Source organism: Camponotus vicinus, unplaced genomic scaffold, assembly GCF_025532165.1.
Source record: "Camponotus vicinus isolate PSW18456_S1 unplaced genomic scaffold, iyCamVici1.0 SCAF_12, whole genome shotgun sequence".
NCBI lineage: Eukaryota > Metazoa > Arthropoda > Insecta > Hymenoptera > Formicidae > Camponotus > Camponotus vicinus.
Genome location: NW_028141948.1, coordinates 4909580 through 4931568, shown reverse-complemented (window position 1 = coordinate 4931568; position 21989 = coordinate 4909580). Strand labels below are relative to the sequence as shown.

At 40.0% G+C, this 21989-nt stretch overlaps 4 protein-coding genes across 4 annotated transcripts in view; 1 reads left to right on the top strand and 3 right to left on the bottom strand.

Moving 5' to 3' along the window:
• Nucleotides 1-21989, bottom strand: part of LOC145962677 (uncharacterized) — a 90588-nt gene that overhangs the window by 47781 nt on the left and 20818 nt on the right. The gene's annotated exons all lie outside the window — the stretch shown is intronic.
• LOC145963240 (uncharacterized) lies at nucleotides 5050-5637 on the bottom strand. Its single transcript, XM_083084970.1, has 3 exons — nucleotides 5449-5637; nucleotides 5226-5315; nucleotides 5050-5181 (listed from the first exon to the last, which is right to left on the bottom strand). The coding sequence occupies exons 1-3, from the start codon at nucleotides 5635-5637 to the stop codon at nucleotides 5050-5052; spliced, it is 411 nt and encodes a 136-aa protein (XP_082941096.1).
• LOC145963238 (uncharacterized) lies at nucleotides 13755-14405 on the bottom strand. Its single transcript, XM_083084968.1, has one exon. The coding sequence runs from the start codon at nucleotides 14403-14405 to the stop codon at nucleotides 13755-13757; it is 651 nt and encodes a 216-aa protein (XP_082941094.1).
• Nucleotides 16105-19130, top strand: LOC145963237 (histone-lysine N-methyltransferase SETMAR-like). Its single transcript, XM_083084967.1, has 2 exons — nucleotides 16105-16270; nucleotides 18559-19130. The coding sequence occupies exons 1-2, from the start codon at nucleotides 16105-16107 to the stop codon at nucleotides 19128-19130; spliced, it is 738 nt and encodes a 245-aa protein (XP_082941093.1).

Here is a 21989-nt window from a genome sequence, read left to right as displayed (position 1 = left end):
ATTTACCTCACACATGTTCATAAATAAGCTAGCAGAATGATACAGCAGCGATATGACTTGATATTTCTCCCTCTGCAAAAGAAAATTATTGAGAAGCGTTAAATTTGATATGGGCTTAAGAGGATGCCGGACCTTCCTGTATTACCGCTAAATTTTGTGCACAGAAAACTTTTTATTAGTTGCACAGAATAATAAATACTTCTCCACAATTAAATTACACATAGCAAGAAATATGAGAGTGAACCATTTTATGTTTAAAATAAAGAAAAAATAGAAAATTAGTTTTCTTATCGGCTTCTGACATCAACTCGTAACAATATTAGCTGAATATAAACGTTTTGTAGTTTGTACGTACAAAATAAGAGCACACTCAGCTCGGAATTTCCTGAAGGAATATAAGTGAACAGTCAGAAATGCGTTTAGAAGCGTAGTAAAAAAAATTTCTGTGCAGAAAATTTTTGTGCATATGTGTTTGTGTGAGATCGAGGCAAAAGAGTAAAACAGACCCGTAGATTAGTTGCTCGATATCGAGACAGACGGCGCTAGAATCGGTTTGTGTGACAAGGAGAGACAATCTCGTACCATCCTTCTCTTCCATTTCGCGTGTAATAGTATACGTCAGTATACATGTATGCGCACACTAAGGCATTATACTCTAAGGCGTTTTCTTTCTCGTATTGCGCGTCATAGATACTCGCTGTCGCGCGGCGCCGTAACAATCGTACGCGTAACAAGCTGCGTGAAAACAGCGTTACAACGTGTTACGTGGAAAATATTCTATGTAAGTTATACACAATATATATTTATATACAGGGTGAGCCATTTTAATGACGCACGCAATTATTTCGGAAACAAAGCATTTTAGAGAAAAATGTTTCAGACAAAAATTTTATGGTTTCGAGGGGGCCATAAGATAGTATCATTGGTTTGACACTGAAGAGTCATTTGAAGGTCACGTGAAGGTCACTTCAATTTTTTTAAATGGAACACCCTATATATTTTTGCACACTCTTGTATCTCGAGAGCTTTCCAAAACACTATAATTAAGTACCTTTTCGTTAAGTACTTTTTGAGTTATGAGGCTTGAAATAATTTCTTAATTTTACATAAACCGTAAAATATCTTGTAAAATATTCATTTTTCGATTATCTTACCTTAATACTTTTACGTACAAAATAATGAGAGGAATCAATTGGTCTAAAGAAAACACATAGTTGTTTTTAAGAAAAAATATGTAATTTGCAATTAACAATTCCATATTTTTTCTTAAAAACAACTATGTGTTTTCTTTACACCAATTGATTCCTCTCATTATTTTGTACGTAAAAGTATTAAGGTAAGATAATCGAAAAATGAATATTTTACAAGATATTTTACGGTTTATGTAAAATTAAGAAATTATTTCAAGCCTCACAACTCCAAAAGTACTTAACGAAAAGGTACTTAATTATAGTGTTTTGGAAAGCTCTCGAGATAAGCTACAAGAGTGTGCAAAAATATATAGGGTGTTCCATTTAAAAAAATTGAAGTGACCTTCACGTGACCTTCAAATGACTCTTCAGTGTCAAACCAATGATACCATCTTATGGCCCCCTCGAAACCATAAAACTTTTGTCTGAAACATTTTTCTCTAAAATGCTTTGTTTCCGAAATAATTGCGTGCGTTAATTAAAATGGCTCACCCTGTATATATATATATATATATATATATATATATATATATATATATATATATACACGTACAGATTATATATTTTACTAGATGCAGTTTGCATATGCGCTCTAGTTATTAATTAAAAAAATACTTATTAAAAAATATTTATCCCAGAGGCGATTTATTCGTGGGCTGGTTGTTTTTAGAAATATTTCATACCAGTTTGCATGTGTGATCTGGTTATTAAAATATTTATTTCAGAGGCGATCTATTCGTGAGCTGATTATTTTTTTTTTATTTCAGAGGCGATCTAATTCGTGTGGTGGTGTAAAAAAATCTACAGGCGATTTAATTCGTGTGCTGGTTATTCAAAAAAATCCAGAGGCGATTTATTCGTGGGCTGGTTGTTTTTAAAAATATTTTATACCAGATGCGGTTTGCATGTGCGCTCTGGTTATTAAAATATTTATGTCAGAGGCGATCTATTCATGAGCTGATTATTTTTTTAAAAAATCCAGAGGCGATCTAATTCGTGTGCTGGTGTAAAAAAACCTACAGGCGATTTAATTCGTGTGCTGATTATTCAAAAAAATCCAGAAGCGATTTATTCGTGGGCTGGTTGTTTTTAAAAATATTTTATTACCAGATGCGGTTTGCATGTGCGCTCTAGTTATTAAAATATTTATTTCAGAGGCGATATATTCGTGAGCTGATTATTTTTTTAAAAAATCCAGAGGCGATCTAATTCGTATGCTGGTGTAAAAAAACCTAGAGGCGATTTAATTCGTGTGCTGGTTATTCAAAAAAATCCAGAGGCGATTTATTCGTGGGCTGGTTGTTTTTAAAAATATTTTATTACCAGATGCGGTTTGCATGTGCGCTCTAGTTATTAAAATATTTATTTCAGAGGCGATATATTCGTGAGCTGATTATTCAAAAGAAAAAAACATCCAGAGGCGATTTAATTCGTGTGCTGATTTGAAAAAGACCCAGAGGCGATTTAATTCGTGTGCTGGTTATTCGAAAAGTCTTCCAGAGGCGATTTAATTCGTGTGCTGGTTATTCGAAAAGTCTTCCAGAGGCGATTTAATTCGTGTTCTGGTTATTCAAAAAAAATTCAGAGGCGATCTAATTTAATTTGTATGCTGGTTATTTAAATAAAAATTCGAGAAGCGATCTTAATTTGTGTGCTGGTTACTAAAAATGTTTTACATCAGATACGATTTGCATGTACATTCTGGTAGCGAAATTTAAACGAAATTTAATTCAGAGATCATAAAGACACTGCCTCAACTAAAAGGCATATTTGATAAGAATAAAAATCCAGATGAGATGAATCATTGGACCGATTTTTACGCGTCATAAGAGATGATTCTTATTTTGAAAGTGTGCTATATTTCGATAATTCTTATATAATTGCAGCATGTCACATAGCGACAAAAGCTAACAAATTATTGGAGCAAATTATAGTGATTTCTGGCGATTTTTTTTGATGACACCAAGCTTCGAATGTACGATAGCCTACCCGGCTGTACATATGATAAATTGGTGCCTAAAAAAAAATTACTTTCATCGCCGTTGCCTACAAATAATATAATATTTAAAAAGCTTTAACAACCTGATAGCATATGCTGTGAAATTTATGCTGCAGCTTTCGCTACACTACTATAAACTATGGCCTTAGAAGGAAATCCTTGTAAGGAAAAATATTTCAATAATGTGTAAAATGTATGAAGCAACATTTTTTTTTAAATTATGGCAGAAAATTAATTACCTTTTCCAAAATGGTAAGTTATTCATATATCATATTTTACATTTATCATATCTGATCACGATATTCTAATGAATATCGTTAGAGAAAGATGCCTCAATCTCGTTTCCATATATCGGAGAGACGAAAAGAATACACATATTATGGTTGCGTCTCACGGGAATGGGCGATGAAGGGGCCCATTATATTATCGATATAAATCTATTATTTCGATGCTTTTGAGGCAAAGAATGTAGTGTGAAAATATTTATAAATATTATTTATAAATTTTACGAATATACATTACATCAAACAATTTGCATAATACATTTTATATTGTTAGTTTTTGATTATATCGATTTAACAAACGTCGTACATAAATTGTAACTTGTAGAAAGTTATATGCAAATATCCTTTTTATTGTATGTATACAGAATGTCGCAGAGTACTATATATAAGCGCTTGTGAGGAACGCAGTAAATTGAACAAAAAGTCCCATAGCATTTTACGATTTTCGTAATAATAATAGAAATATTAAATAAAATCAGAAATATGTATCTGCGTGTGTGTGTGAGAGAAAATGAGAGAGAGAGAGAGAGAGAAGCATTCGGCCGTTCGAGCTATCGCATGGTCCAGCGTGTTGAACATTTTGTCGGCACGCGACAAGGGAAGGGACAGCGGGGCACGCCGTTGCCACTCGTTACACCGTCATCGCCGCGCCGCGCTGTCCCTCCCCTTGCCGCGCGCCGACAAAAGCCCTGACACGCTGGATCATGCGATAACTCGAATGGCCGAATGCTTCTCTCTCTCTCTTTTTCTCTCTCACACACACACAGATACATATTTCCGATTTTATTTAAATTTCTATTATTATTACGAAAATTGTAAAATGCTATGAGACCTTTTTGTTCAATTTACTGCGCTTCTCACAAGCGCTTATATATAGTACTCTGCGACATTCTGTACATATAATAAAAAGGATATTTGCATATAACTTTCTACAAATTACAATTTATGTACGACGTTTGTTAAATCGATATAATCAAAAACTAACAATATAAAATGTATTATGCAAATTGTTTGATGTAATGTCGTATATTCATAAAATTTATAAGTAATATTTATAAATATTTTCACAATATATTTTTATTATATATATAAAGAGACATAGCTAATGAGAGCAATGATAGAATTGTATTTAAATATGTGTATGCAATAAAGACAGATCTATACTCTAAAATCGTTGCTTGTGCGAGACGATAGAGCAGTAGAAATGCAACATATTTTTTGTTTCAATATAAATACAATTAAACACAATACAAAAAAAGCTTGTATTTCACATTGCTCTTTCTAAAATATGTATGTCTTTCTACTCTAGATAATACTGTCGGTAACATAACTATAAGTGTTGGTAATGTACCGACGCTTTTAGTTATGTTAAAATGAGGGCGCCTACTCGTTGGAGTTCGGCCGCGACTCCGGCATCCTCTTAATTTGAAATAGTTGAAACATGATTTTAAAAAAATATCAATTAATTATAAAATATCATACAAAAAATATCTTGAAACTAATATAAATAATCTTGGAACTGCTTAGAACCAGTGATAGTGTAAAAATGAGAGCTAATTGAATCATGGAAAAATGTTTACAATTGTGCTTGGATTTCTTCTGCGTGTTCTATTGTAAGTAATCTTTCCAAGTCTGCCGCTTTGTTGCAACTTTCTTTTGCCACTTCTTCTGTAGCTTCTCCTATTTCTTCTTCATATCTTTTGAATGTCTTAAAATCAAATACTGGCAAATCAATGCATGCACATAGCTTACAGAGTCCGGACCATCCCATACCACTGTGAGTGACACCTGAATAATAAATACCAATTTAGTTCTAACGTTAATTTCACCTGATAAACCATGCTAAAACAGATTGAAACACTTACCTAAAGCCATTTTTGAATTGACATTAAATCGTGCTCTTCTTTCATCTTTAGTATTGTATTGTTTGTCCGTATACACAATATTCAGTAAGAGACAATTTGTGGCATCGCACAGTCAATTTCGAGCAAAATCCCTCTCGTATTTCTTTCTCAATAAAATCCAGAGAAAGACATTTTTTACAAGAACAACACCAAAGGCCTTTGGTAAGAGTTGAAATATTAATAATACGTCTTCCAGTAACGAGATTTTCACATTGAGCCTCATCATTAACCTCAATCGTTTTTGACTGACAATGAGACATTTTTGGACGATTGCAATTTTGCTTGTGTTTTTCTTTGATAAAATACTTTTTCACTAACTATTTTCCCTTTCCAACGATATTTTCCATCTTTATATTCCGACATAAGGAAAAATAGTAATTATTTTTTTTTTATACGAATCGACGTATCTGACAGCCGACACCTGACTTCCGAAAGTTCTGACACGGAAAGAATTGCTGCCAACTTCCAATAAATGAAAATTTTTTGCGGCGTTGTCGCATTTTACATCGTATTTTAATTAATTATTTTTAATGTTTCCATCATTAATAAAAATATTTCACCACACTCTATGCTATAAAAATGAATTTTATTAATTGAAAAAACAGTTGAAAATATATTTTATTCGCTTTTTATGATAAATTGATATTCCATAATTTTATTTTTCTTATGTTGAATTTAGGGCACAATCATTTCCAAAACTTTTAAGATTAAAAAAGTTTCTTTGGGAAATATATACAAATTTATACATTTTCTTGGAAATTAAGACCTATTTATATTAAAGAATACTTTGAAGTATGATTTCGTGATTTTTAAAAAATTTTTGATCAATTAGAATTCGTATTCTGCCCAACTTTAATTTTTTGATATTTTGGATTAACTTTTGAGACAGACGGTCCATCCAATACATCCTTAAAAAAAGGAAAACGTACAAGTTGGCAGTAAATCTGCATAAAAGGGGGCTTGTATGACTTTAACCTTGACATATGTTGTCAAGATCATCCTTCTGAGTAACATTCCAAAGGTTTTAGCCATCGATCGTTGTTTATTAAAAAGTACGATTCCACACAAGTTTGCAACTTTCTACGCGAAGCGAGGTCCACCCCACACCACCCCTGAGTCAGTGCGAAACGAGGTCTATTATTGTACGATTTCACATAGGTTTGCAATTTTCCTTGTAAAACGAAGTCCACTTATGTTAGAACGCGTACGCTGATAATCGTGAGTGGAGAAGATAACAAATGGGTGATACGAGGTGGACTTCGCTTTAGGAAAGTTGCAAACCTATGTGGAACCGTACAATAAATAGACCTTGTATGGTGCGGGGTGGGTCTCGCTTCGCGTGGAAAGTTGCAAACCTATGTATACAATGTCAAAAATGTATGTTGTATCTATAACAGTTATTTTTATTAAAATCTAGGTCTATTATTGTACATGGTGTCCGAAAATTATGTGAAATTCATAAAACTGTTTTTGTCTATAACTTTTTAATAAATAACGACCGACGTCTAAAACCTTTGGAATGTTACTCAGGAGGATGACTTTGACAACACATGTCAAGATCAAAGTCATACGAGCAGGATGCCCTTTTATGCAGGTTTATCGAAAACATCAGGGAATGAGCCGAGACTCGAACTCGAACATTTTTTATTTATTTCATGTTTTGTTACGCGTATTCATAGAGCTGAATGTCGTATCGTTGACGGCGTTAGTTCGAGCGAGAGAGAATCATCTTTTATTTCTTTCAATTATCCGACACCGCCCGAAATCGCCGAGCGGAAATGGACATGATACGAAGCTGTATACGTCATCCCTTCCATGCTACCGTATGCTACTGAAGAGCCGGAATCTGGCATCACTCTCGTCCTCGCCGAGAGGGATGTGAGGGAATGCAATGGACGCTCTCAGTTCGGAGCCCTGCCTGTTCGAGCCGCCCCTAGTGGACTATGTCCAATCATAACGCCTCAGACGATCGAAACCCTTTAAGCCTCTTTATCACGTCTTTATCACGTCGAGAGGACGTGGGACGGCACTTAGTGCGATCTCGGGATTCAGGGAAGAGAACGGGTTTAATAATTAAATTAAAAATACAATATATTATTTAAAAAGATAAAGAAAGAATGAAACAAATATATAACAGTTCTCATAACTATATATGAGTGTGTCTGTGTGTGTATGTGTATGTGTGTTATATTTCCGCGGATGATACATTGATTCGGAGGTCATCAGTCAGACTACATAGGGAGGAAATTATGTTAAAAATTAGGTTCTGACTGGTTATTACAATATATAATTAATAAAATATAAGAAATAAGATAAATATGAAACTGTAATGAGTGTATGAGTAAAGGTAAGCTTATTCATTAAAGGAAATATGAAAATTCGTCGCTTGCGCATATGTGTTATAATTAGAATTAAAATTTTCTAAATTCGCTGAAACACAGGTTTAAGTTAAGATACAATGTTAAAATTATGATAAGAGATTCGCCAAGTCCGAGCTCAAAACTTATTCATCTATTCCAACAGTTCCTTCAAAAAGTAGTGATAATATAAAGGAAAATAATATAAAGAAAAAAAAGTAATATAAAGAAGATAGGAAATTATAGGAAAATGAAAGAGAAAAGTAGAAATGGAAAGTTAAGTAAGGAAAGAAACAAGATATAAATATGAAAAACCATGAATTCTCGCTGAATAAATCAGAAAAAGCACACTAAAGGAAACTAAAGGAAAATAAGAATTAAAGAGTAATTGGGAATTCTTTTATAGAAATTCACAGTAATTAAAACGGCAATGAAGGAATTAATCGCGAATCACTTTACAGAGATTCTCGGCGATTAAAAGGAAAATAAAAGCATTTAATCACAAACCACTTTTTAGAGATTCATGGAAATTAAGGAGAAGATAAAGGAATAGGAATGTGCGGAAATAAATGACAGGAAATAAGATGAAGAATAGAGAAGTTTAATAATTAATTGTGATCATGGATGAATAGTAAAACAAAAAGTGATCAATAAAAAAAGAGTAAAACATTCAGCAAGAATAAATAAAAAGAAAAACTGTTTTAATTTGCATGCGAAGATAGGCGAAAGGAGAAAAACAAAGAATTACTCAATTTTACTCACTACTTGTTGGCATCACAAGAACGAGTGTGTCGATAAAATTGCAGTGGTTGAGGTCGGAGCTTCGCAATTATAGCATGAAGAGCTGGCTAATGATATCCATTAGTGGATATCCCACTCGAAGGTTTTGAATAAATATCTACTTACACACAATGCACAATTAAATCTTAACAAAAATATTTTCACTGAGATATGACAGATTAATGATTGAATTGCATGACGCAAGAAAAAATCCTTGAGACTATATAATTGGAATCAGATTAAGATTGGACTCTCAAAAATGTGATAATACAGTATAATGAAAAAATACATATATTAAACTATGGATGTGTCTGACTGTAACTGAATCTCGACTGTGATTAAAGAAAAGAATTTGCAACTCGTTGCAACTTGTGCTCGCATATGTTAAGATTATTATTCATCCTCCATATCGGATAGGAGGGATCTTCTTGAACGAATAAAATAATTTCAATTACTCTCTTCTTAGGGATAAGGAAGTTGACTTTTGGAAAGAGGAGCGTTTCTTAAAATTTTTAATTGGCTGAGCTCTTTGGTTCAAGACTTAACGCTATTCAGTGGAGAGTGGGAATAGGTTGATTATTTTATTGTTCCTGAGAATTTAATAATATTTTTCCTGCGATTCGGATAACATTTGAGGGTGACATGTCGAATGAGCGTATGTGCACTATTAATTTCGAGAATATTGCCGTTTGTTTAGATCTGATAATCTGTCCGAGAAGCATCTTTGTTTTGAATTCTTTTGTTACGTCCACGCGGGGAAGGATGAGTTAAAGAAAGGGCGTAACAATGATATCTTTCCGAAGTCATGCGATGAGAGGAGAACGACTCGAGTCGAACGAATCTTAAGGCCCGAAAAACAGATAAACGACTCCTTTTTGAGTCGCTATTATTCTGTTTCGAACGTTCGTTCGTTGATCCCCTTTTCGGTGGGAACCTAGTCCCTTTAACACGGGGCGGGACCAAATGTCAGTAATATCAGTTTCGAGACGCTGTCCCCTGCCAACACATGTAGAAGAAGCAGCGCACACATAGAAAGAGCCGTGTCTGTATACACTGCCCGGTGCTCGGCTAGCTTTGGGTAGTAGAAGAGCGCAGATATATCCGTTATCTCTTTCTTTCCCGAACTGACGTCACCAAGCAGAAGATTGAGATCTCGAGAATTATATATGTTAGAATCAAGGTTGGGAAGTAACGCGTTACTTGTAACGCCATTACCGTTATAATTTTTTCTTTTTTTTAGTAACGAACTCGTAACGGCGTTATATTTTTTCTGTAATTGTAACGATAACGTAGTTACATTTTTTTAGTAACCATAACGAATTTAACAGTTACCTTTATCGTTATTTTTCATATTTTGAAAATACTTATAACATCGTATTTCTGTCATATTCAATTTTTAGTCATCGACCGACATTCATATAAAATTCGATAATACTTCAGATGAAATTTATTGCTCTAAAAGCGATTAATGACATCATTGGTCAATCACAGTTATTCCATTCTTCTGAAGAATGGATGTGATTGGCTAGCTTTTAAGTTTGTCGGGTAATATCGGGCGAGAGCACAAAAAGAGTGTAAATTTAGCTGTATTTATAAATTTAATGGAAATTAAAACTTTTTTATTTACATGTGAAGTTACATGTTAAGCGCTTTAAAATCTATATTTCTTTAAATTTTTTACGGTTTTGTAAATTTAAAATAAAAAATTTATTGCTTTTATTAATATTTTAATAAATAATATTACCAAAGTAAATTTTTTTATTTAGTTTTATCTTGTTTTAGCATTAAAAGTAACGGGAAAAGTAACGAATCATTACTTTTGAAGTAACGGTAACGGTAACTAGTTACTTTTAAAAATAAGTAACTAATAATGGTAACGAGTCTCCTTTTTTACTCAGTAACAAGTAACGATAACTAGTTACTTTTAAAAAGTAACTTTCCCATTCCTGGTTAGAATTATACATACTTCTTTTCAATTAAGTCTCGCGTGTCCTTCTTTTTATGAAGAATGTTGGTTTCGAAATCATGTAACTCAATCAAAAAAAATCGTAGGAAAATTAAAAAAAGAAGCAATTTGTAGGGAAAATGTTGTAGTTTATGGAATTTGAGTTGAATTTTTCGAGAAAAATTTTTTTATTGAATTGCTGAGTGTCAAAAATATATAATTTTAAGGAACAAAATAATGCTCTTTTTTAAAGCACAGAACAATGAAGATAAAAAATTTTAAAAAACTAACGATAGCACGTTAAAGTTGAAATTTCAAACTTCGAAATGCTCTTTTTGTTTTTTTGTCTACGATGATTTTTCGCCGAGTATCGACATCATATCTAAAAAATACTGATTTATTTTCAAAATCGTATTGCTCGGTCAAAAAAATCGTAGAAATATTGTTAAAAAAGCTTTTTGCAGGGAAAATGTAATTTACAGAACTTGAGTTGAAATTGTCGAAAAAATTTTTTTTATTAAGTTGCGGCGTGTTAAAAATACATAATTTTAAGGAAATAAACAGTGTGTTCTTTTTTAAAACGCAGAATTAGGAAGATAAAAAAGTTTTTAAAAATTATCAACTGCACGTTAAAGTTGAAACTTTAAGCTTCAAAATGCTTTTTTAATTGTTTGTCTACGATGATTTTTCGAAGAGTTTCAGCGGTTTGAAAATAGTCCAATTTTTAGGGTACAAAACAATGTTCCCTATTTTTTATTTAAGTAGTCTATATATATATATATATATATATATATATATATACAGGGTGGGCCATTTTAATCTATGCACCCAAATTTCTTTGTACCTAAGACAGATACGGAAAAATGATTCAGACAAAAGTTTTATGGTTTCGAGGGGGCCATAAGATGGTATCATTGGTTTGACCTTGAAGAGTTATTTGAAGGTCACATGAAGGTCACCTTTAATTTCTTAAATGGAACCTACTATTTGTCATTGCATATTCTTGTAGCTTATCTCGAGAGCTTTCCAAAACACTATAATTAAGTACTTTTTGAGTTATGAGGCTTGAAATAATTTCTTAATTTTACATAAACCGTAAAATATCTTGTAAAATATTCATTTTTCGATTATCTTACCTTAATACTTTTATGTACAAAATAATGAGAGGAATCAATTGGTGTAAAGAAAACACATAGTTGTTTTTAAGAAAAAATATGGAATTGTTAATTGCAAATTACATATTTTTTCTTAAAAACAACTATGTGTTTTCTTTACACCAATTGATTCCTCTCATTATTTTGTACATAAAAGTATTAAGGTAAGATAATCGAAAAATGAATATTTTACAAGATATTTTACGGTTTATGTAAAATTAAGAAATTATTTCAAGCCTCATAACTCAAAAAGTACTTAACAAAAAAGTACTTAATTATAGTGTTTTGGAAAGCTCTCGAGATAAGCTACAAGAATATGCAATGACAAATAGTAGGTTCCATTTAAGAAATTAAAGGTGACCTTCATGTGACCTTCAAATAACTCTTCAAGGTCAAACCAATGATACCATCTTATGGCCCCCTCGAAACCATAAAACTTTTGTCTGAATCATTTTTCCGTATCTGTCTTAGGTACAAAGAAATTTGGGTGCATAGATTAAAATGGCCCACCCTGTATATACAGGGTGATTCAAAATAACCTAAATCCTTAAAATGACACATTCTTGAGTCAATTATAAGACGATTTTTCCTTTGGCAAAATTTCGTCCGACGCTTAGTTTTTGAATCATTAAAAGAAATAATTAACTTATGAAGGGTCGGATACAAGAGGCAGGCAAGGGTGGCGCGATTCACCGTCAGACGCGGGTGCTTACGCGGGGCGCCTGCTGCGACGCTACAGACATACACATGCGAATACATACATTTTCATTCTCTCTCTCTCTCTGCCTCTCTCTCTCTCTCTCTCCTTCACTCTCTCTCTCTCTCTCTCATTTGCTTACTCACTTTAAGTCATTATTATTCTTACTTAAATTATTATTTACTTTTTATTATTATACATTTTCGCTTTAATTATTATTATTTTAAATTGTTTTTTTTACGAGAGAGGGGAAAATGCATTTTATGCATACTCACCGGGCGGTCCGATGAGTTATGTGGGATTCGAGTACCAAGTCGAATTACCAACTCGGAACTCCTTACCCACTAAAAACCCCTCTCTTTCGCGAAGTTTCTCTAACACTGTTTATTTGACATCCCGAAATCTGTTTTCACACAACACCAAAGAATAGTTATTATTACCTTGTTCGATGCATTGCTGTAATTTCTTGAGGAATGAATTTTCCGACTAATCGTATTTTCACTCAAATCGAACGTAGATAACACGTTCTAAGGGACAGAGATTCACTCTAAATAATTAATCGAAAGTTCTTTTTTCTTTTATAAACTGTATTCTTTTATAAACTTCAACATAATCACATTCATTCACTCACTCGATAAGATGAGAAATTTACCAACTGACTCTATCACTAATCACTATCAATCACTGTCGAATAATCACTGTTGGCAATTAAAAACCACTCGATTAAAGAAACACACGCACACGACAACATACGTTATTACACGACGCGACGACGCGACAACGCGACGATATTTACCCGGCGACAGCAAATAGTTTTTGGTTATGATAAGTTACGGTAGGTTTTTCAATCAAACACATGTTCACGTTCGACAGTGCTGTTAATACCTTAACCTACCGTAACCTACCATAAGCCTAGGCCTCCCCGAGACGGCATCCCCTCTCTCCTCGGCAGGTTCTCGAGCCCTCCTCTTTCTTTCTCTCTGTTAGTGCCAGGTGTCTCTTTCAGAGACCCCGCCCTTGCACGCATCCACATTCATGGGTTTAAGGAAGGAGGGGGGACGTTGGTTGTCCCTCCTCCTCGCCTTGCCGTCCCGTTTGTTAAGGGGGGGGAATGTGTGATGTGATGGGAGGGGGGGTAGCCGTAACGGGTTAAACTCCCGCTTGGGCATCCCCCCTTGGCCTCACCTACCTGGTGGTAGAAGCAAGGGCCCCCCTTCTTCTCTTGGTGGGTCTCCTTGACGGAGGGGAGGGGGGTCTGTTCTCCTCCTCCTCCTCCTCCTCGTCGCCGCTATTGTTGGCGGCAGCTTCAGCTGCTGCCGCCTCCTGTCGGCGAATTCTCTCCGCTGCCTCCTTCTGCAACATGACTGTTTCCCAGAAGAAGGCGACTGCGGTCCATGCCGACCTTCTCAGTGATTAAAGTCGGCAGCGAGAGGTGCGCACCATGTCAATGAGAACACGGCGCTGCTCTTCCCAGGCCGGGCACTCGGCTAGGGTATGCTGCGCCGTGTCCACCTCCTCCGTGCAGTGGTGGCATTATGTGGTGTGCTCCTTCTCGATTCGACGCACGTACTTGCCGAAACATCCATGGTCTGTGAGTATCTGTCATTCGGAAGGTGATCTCGCCCTGGGCCCTGTCTAGCCATTCCTCGAGACAGGGCCGGATGGCCCCGATGGTTCTTTGACCTGAGGTGTTCGGGTCGTAGAGGTGGGCATTCCGCCTCTCGATTATGGACCGCCGGGCGTGGATCCGGACAGCTTTCTTGACCCGCGGTACCAGGGACCTGCCAGTCACTCCCCGGAGTTCTTGCTTGTATATGTATTTATACATTTGAGCGAGAAACTTCAGGGGAGGCCAGCCCGTCGTTATTGAGGCCGCCGCATGGGACACCGTTCTATAGGCCCTCGTTATCCTGGCGGCCATTTTATGCTGAACGCGGCGCAGCAGTGTTTTTGCGCGCCGCGAGGCTGCCAGCTCATCTGCCCACACAGGGGCTCCATAGAGGGCGACCGAGTTAACGGTACTCATGTAAATGCGGCGGACCCTGCTGTCCGGATCCCCGATGTTTGGAAGGAAACAACCAAGCACGGCCGCCATCTTTTCTACTCGGAGGGCTAGGGCTTTAAAATGGTGCCCAAAGTTCTACTTGCCATCCAGTAGGAGACTGAGGTATTTAAGTCGGTCTCCCACCAGGACGGAAGTCCCGGTTACCTGGACATGGGTCGGTGGCACTTTCCGGAGGCGCGGCTATAGAAGCGCCTTCGTTTTCTGTGCCGCCACCTTAAGACCCATACCGGTAATCTCCTGCACCACACATGCCACTGCCATCTCGACCTTGGCCGCAACGTCCCCCCAGCTATCCCCGGTAGCTACCACTAGTGTGTCATCTGCATAGCAGATCGAGTGGCAGCCCCGGGGAAGAGGAAGGCAGAGTACTCTATTGTAGGCAAGGTCCCACAGCAAGGGGCCTAATACTGACCCCTGCGCGACCCCACAATAGATCTTCCTTCGGCTCTGGAGCCTGTGTAGTCGACGAACTCCAGCTTCCTGTACCGGAAATAATCTTGGATTATCTCCACGAGGTAGCGGGGAACGCCATGGTGCTTGAGGGCGTCCCCTACACCATCCCATGGCAGGGTGTTAAATGCGTTGGCGATATCAAGTGATACCGCCAGCGTCACTCTGCCATTCTTCACAGCGGCTTCAGTGAGGGACCGGTCGCGTTTGATTGCGTCCACAGTCGATTGTCCCTCACGGAAGCCATATTGCTCCTCGTGGAGGTCATTGCCGTCCCGGGACAGGTGCTGGACGAGGCGGCTGGCTATAATACGCTTGAAAAGCTTGCCAATCTCGTCTAGCAGACATATCGGCTGATATGCTGAGGGGGAACCTGCCTCTCTGCCTTCCTTTAGGAGGAGGCTTGGTCCTCTTTCACAGCTGGGGGAATTTCCTTTGCTTGAGGCACTCATCGAATATGTGCCTCAGGCGCACTCCCAGGAAGCCCAGGGCCCGAATCCATATCTTACCCGGTACGCCGTCCGGTCCGGGGACCTTATTCGACCCTATTCTCCGGCCCGGGTAAATTCGTCCTCGGACACCATCATACCCTCTACACCCTCTTCGGACCTCTCATCGAGGTCCCACACTAGTGTGGACCCCTCCACCTCACGTGGGAAGAGGACCACGACTTGATTGAGGATGTGTGACTCCACCATGAGGGGCGCCCATGCTCGGTGTTTGTTGAGCACGATCTTATATGGGCGCCCCATGGGTCCGTGTTGAGGGACGCTAGTAGTTCGTCCTAACACTTGGCCCTGGACTTCCTAATTGCCATTCCTAGGGCGCCTCTTGCCCTATATGCGGCCAAGGCCTCCTCTACGTGCTCGGTATCATTGACGCGCCGGAGGCGCTTGAGGATGCGTCGGCTGGACGGACGATCGCCTTAGCTGTGCGTCCGTCCACCAGTACGCATCTCTGTGGGGACAGAACTTGGATCGGGCCATGGCAACCTCACAAACTCGCTACATTGTGCCACGGAGCCATTCCACCTCCTGCATTATGTCCTGCCCCGCTTCTCCGCCCTAGCTGGTCCATTGGACTTCCAGCAGGGCGGCCTCAAGCGCCTCCTCGTCCAATTTGGTGAGGGCCCACCTCCTCGCATTATCATCCCCCCCGGGGTGGGCGATGTATTGGCGTGCGGTCTCTATAGAGATGGTCGGATAGAGTCTCTAGTTCTTCTACCACGCGTCAGCTGCCAACAAGTTGCGCCACCAGCCGGGAGCCGAAAGTGAGGTCAATGATCGACTCCCCTTGCGAGCGGACGCAGGTGCTGGCCCGACCTCTATTTAGCAAGCAGAGGTCGAGCTCGTTCGCCCACTCTAAGAGGACCTCGTCCCTAGGACAAGGTCTCGGCAAGCCCCAGGCTGGGGATTTGGCATTGAAGTCCCCGGCCAGAATAAGCGGTGAGGGATGGATGTATCCCTATTACTATACCTCTACTCCATCATTCTACATTGTTAATTATTGCATATCTTCGAGGCATATTTTCCACTAATTTTGAAGCTCTCATAGTGAAGATTGCTCAAAATCTATCGAAATCTGTGGAGATAATTGTTTCATTGTGTACTTTTTCCACGTAATTTCATCTACATTAATCCTCAGACACCTTCAATTAGATGCGACTGTGATGACTTGTCTAACTTTGGACATTATTTTCTTCCTCTCATTTTAAAACAATTTTGAAAATTTTGGTCATTTTCCTCTTGAAGAAGTCAATGATGGTGATTGGACTATTTATTACAAAAGCGTCGTAGTACTGATTGAATAGTACATACGTAATGGTTTTAATTTTTTTTGTAATAAAATTATTGGTTTAAAAATTATGTCGGTCACACTCTTATTAGACAGACTGTAATTTGTGATGCCTTAAATAAATTGCGATATCTTTGCGATTAATTATAATATCGTGAAGGAACTATATAGTAATTGTTTAAAAAAAATGCAGTTGCATATTGCAAATTGCACATTTGTTCTTAATAACAAAAGTATGTTGTTATACCTAGAGACCCTATAATAAGAGTCTGGACACAACTCGATTTGCGCCGTCTGCGCACGCGCGCGAGCGCCATTTTTCGTCAAAATCCTGCGAGAGAAAGAGAAATATCTTCTCTCACATTCTATCTCATTACTTAACCTTATAATCTTACTTCACGTATGACAGAGGCGTTCACGCGTTCAATAAATACGTACAATGGTTGGTTGCGCAGCAAATTTTTGCAACAATTCTTCATTAAAAGGATTTAAAATGAAGGTTTTTTGTCGAGACGCAAAACGTCGAGCTCAGTGGGCAAAAAATGTAAATAGAAAAAATTGGGCACCGACTAACAATTCTTACTTATGCGAGGTATACATAATTTTTAAATTAAATTTATAGCACATAGTATTTAAAAAAATTATATACATTATATAACTTAATTAAGAAAAAGTAATGGTTAAGTAATTAGTTTAGTAAATTAAGTAATTAGGAACGTAATTTTCTTAATTTCACTCATTTCTTAGATATACAGGGTCTTTAAAAAGTCCCGGAACGCTAAAATATCTCGAAAACGATCAACTATAATGAAAAATATGTAAGGAACAAAGTTGTAGGACTAAATAAAATGTACCAAATGATGATAAGAATTTGACCTTGGATGAAGTACTCAAGATCATATGAAGGTCAAGTTGATTTTTTTAAATAGAACCCCCTACTTTTCATTGCACATTCTTATAGTTTATCTCAAGAGTTTTCCAAAACACTATAATAAAGTATTTTATCACTGAGTACTTTTCGAGTTATGAGGCTTGAAATAATTTCTTAATTTTACATAAACCGTAAAATATCTAGTAAAATATTCATTTTTCGATTACCTTACCTTAATACTTTTATGTACAGAATAATGAGAGGAATCAATTGGTCTAAAGAAAACACATAGTTGTTTCTAAGAAAAAATATGTAATTGTTAATTGTAAATTACATATTTTTTCTTAAAAATAACTGTGTTTTCTTTACATCAATTGATTCCTCTCATTATTTTGTATATAAAAATATTAAGGTATGATAAACGAAAAATGAATATTTTACAAGATATTTTACGGTTTATGTAAAATTAAGAAATGATTTCAAGCCTCATAACTCGGAAAGTACTTAATGAAAACTAACTTAATTATAGTGTTTTGGAAAGCTTTCGAGATAAGCTACAAGAATATGCAATAAAAAATAGATTCCATTTAAGAAATTGACGGTGACCTTCACGTGATCTTGACAACACTCTTCAAGGTCATATTGATATCGCCATGTAATGCGTTACTTGAAACCTTACAACTTTTGTCTGAAATATTTTTGTCTGCCGCGCTCAGTTTTTGAGATATTCGGCTGATACGGGTGGTCTGCGACACCCTGTATATATATTGGGTTGGGGAAAAAGTTTCTTCGTATTTTCTCGGTAGATGGCGTCAGGATCGCATAACTCTGGTAATATTAATCGGATCTAGCAATACTTGCATACGTTTAAAAAGTAACATATCATAGAGAAATTAAAGAAAAAAGTTGTGATATTTATTTACTCAATCAAAAGTTATTACGTCTTGGAAATGAGTGAAAGTAAAGAAGAAATTCGATACATTTTGAAATTTTATTATAAAAAAGGGAAGAATGCGACTCAGGCTGCTAAAAAAATTTGTGATGTTTATGGACATGATGCATTATCAGTACGTCTGGCACAAAGCTGGTTCAAGCGTTTTCAATCTGGAAATTTTGATGTCAGAGATGCACCTCGCTCTGGTCGACCAATAACTAAAAAAGTCAATGAAATCATGGAAAAAATTGAGCAAGACCGACACATTAGCAGTCACGATATCGGTAAGGAACTAAACATCGACCACAAAACAGTTTTAAACCATTTGGAGAAGGCTGGATACAAAAAAAAACTCGATGTTTGGGTGCCACATGATTTAACAGTAAAAAATTTAATGGATCGAATTTCCATTTGCGAATCGTTGCTAAAACGGAACGAAATCGAACCATTTTTGAAACGGCTCATTACGGGCGATGAAAAATGGATCACGTACGACAATAATGTACGAAAAAGATCGTGGTCGAAGCAAGGTGAAGCTTCGCAAACGGTGGCAAAGCCAGGATTGACATCAAGAAAAGTGATGCTGTGTGTTTGGTGGGATTGGAAAGGAATCGTTCACTACGAGCTGCTGCCGCCCGGTCAAACGATTTATTCTAATCTCTACTGTCAACAACTGGAAAGATTACGCCGAGGGGTAAACCGCTGAGGGCATTGCGGTGTACAGATTTGAGGCATTACTGGGCATTGCTTGGGCATTACTTGGGCATTATTAGGTTTTATTGAAGTATTAATGCGTATTATGGACGTTATTAAAGTATTATTAAGTCTTTTTTTCCAAATAATAATTTTAAATTTATTAAAATTTAAATTATTAAATTTTAAAAATTTAGCAGTAATGCTCAGGAATTGGGCATTAGTAGGCATTAGTGTACATAATTTTGATCAGCGCCATATGAAGGTATGACCTCTGGGGCGGGTTCTATTATTTTTGTTGATGAGTCCACCTTGACCGGGGAGGGAGGTGAGATGGATGAGGCTTCCTCGTCCGCCTTGGCCCCCTCCAAGGCGGTCAAGAGGAGCAGAGGCCCCGAGTCGTCCGGGTCGGAGCGCTCGACCTCAATGACTGAGGACGAGGGCTCCACCACGAGTGCCGGCTCGAGACAGAGGAGGAAGAGAGGGAGACCACGCACCACCAATATAATAGACGTGGTTAGAGCGAAAGAGAGAGAGAGGGAGGAGGAGAGGAAGAGAGAGAGGGAAGAGTGGGAGGAAAGAAGGATGGCGGACCCGAACCTTGTCATCCCGCCGGCCGCCAACCTGCCCGGCTTGGAGGACGTGATGGGGGAGCTGGAGAATCAACTCCCGACGTCACATCCGAGCTGATGCAGGTGGTGCGGACGATCGAGAAGGTGGCTACGACTTCGGAAAACTTGACAGGGAAATACGTCAGGTTGTTGAGGATGCCTGCCCTTAAGATCCATGCGAGTCTTAACATACTCGCATACAGAATACAGCAGGAGCGAGATGGAGAGGGGGAGGAGGTGGCTAGCCTTAGGAAGAAAATCAGGGGCTACAGCTGGAGAAGTGTAGGATGGAGAAGGAGGTGGAGCAGGCCTCACACCACAGGAAGGAGGCGGAAAAGATAGTGAGAGAGAATGAGGAGCTGAAGCGGAAGATGGAAAGAATGGAGGAGGAGCTCAGGGACGTGAAGGAGAGGCTCGTCGATGGGATGGATGGGGGTGGTTGGCGGGCGGAGGTGGGTGACAGGGAGTCGCCCGCCCCGGCCCGCTCACTGCCCTCCCCATATACGTCTGTCTTCCCCTGTCGGGGAGGGGGGGGCGCGGGGGTTCCCTGCCGAAAGCGGGAGCCGCCCCGCGCCTCCCCCGCGTTGGGGGGGGTTGGTTCGAGTCTCCGCCTCCTCCAACAGATGGAGGGGTGGTGAACAGAATCGTGGAGCAGGTTATGGAGAGGCTCGGCGTCCGGGGTTTGTGGGGATCGTTGATTGTCCCGCAGACCCCGGCCGCCGACCCCCTCGTGGAGTTCGACCACCTTCCGGCGCCGGAGGCCCCTAAACCGGGGCCGTCGGGCGTCGTGAGAGAGCCTGAGAGGAGGAAGAAGAAAAAGAAGAAGAAGAAGAAGGGATCGGCGGCTCCTGTCCTTGAATATTTTGGACGACCGGAGGGCGAACAGGAGCAGCACCGGGAGGAGCCAAGGAAGGAGGTGGAGGAACCGAAGCCCGAGGCACCTACATGGGCTATGGTGGCCGGGAAGAGGGGGGTCAGAATAGGCCCTCCCCCCGCCCTCGGTCGCCAACGGGCTCGGCCGGGGGTCTTGTGGTGAGCCGCGGCGGCGGTGGGGGGGACCCTCCTCCCCCACTAAGGGGGGGAGGACCCCGTCCACGGCCGCGGTCACCATCACGGCCCCCGATGGTACATACGCGGAGGTCCTGAGCAGAGCGAGACGAGCCGTAGGTACGGACAAATTGAGAAGCTTGGGCATCGAGGACATGCGGGCCCGTCGTGGACCAACGGGCTCGTATGTCCTCGAGATCCCAGGCCTCACGAAGGAGGACAGGGAGTCCAAGGCGGAGGCCCTTGCCGCGGAAATGCGGGGGGTTTTCGCCGAGGACCCCTCTGTCCGAATAGATAGGCCATCGGCGGCGATTCGTGTCCGGGGGATAGACGAAGCGGTGACAGCGGAGGAAGTCGTGGCGGCAATCGCAGATAGGGGCGTTGCCAAACACGAGGAGATCAAGGTCTCCATTAGTAGGCCAGCTAATGGAATGGGCGTGGCTTTGGTCCGTTGTCCTGTTAGGGCGGCGGACGATTTGGTCACGGCTGCCCGCCTAAGGATAGGGTGGACGTCGGCCAGAGTGGAGTTGGCTGTGGCGCGTCCCTCCCACTGTTTCAAGTGCTGGGGGGAGGGGCATGTCGCAGCCAGATGCAGCAATGCCGAGGACAGGTTCCGCACCTGCTATAGGTGCGGAACGGCGGGACGCACGGCCTCCTCGTGCCGAGCGGCCCCTCGCTGCTCCCCGTGGAGGCGGGGAAGAGGACGGACCATCGGATGGGAGGAGCTGGCTGTGAGCGGTTTCTGAGGCGAGCCCCACCCGTCTCGTCTGCCCCCCAACAGCGGCAGAGGCAGCGGCAGCAAAAATATCAGCAGGGGCAACAGCAGCAATTACGGAAGGCGCCGCAGCAGCCGCGACCGAAACCTCTGTCCAAGGAGCAGAGGCCCCCGAGGGAGAGGACTGTAAGGAGGGACTCGGAGAAGATGGGCGCGGAGGAAGCGGATGGCTAGGGGCAAGTCCGCTCCTCTGACTATTTTGCAGGCCAACCTCAACCACGCCCGCCGTGCGCAGGATCTTTTCTTGCACACAATGGCGGAGCGTGGTTGTGGGTTGGGTGTAGCGTCGGAGCCCCCCCCGGGCACCCGTCCTGGTTTCCGGGCGGGTGCCTGGGGAGGGCTGTACCCCTGGTGGCCATCGTGCAGGGGGGTGACGAAAGGTCGCCTCCCTGCGGGATGGGGCCAGGGGCCGGCATTTTGTGATGGTGAGGTGGGGGAC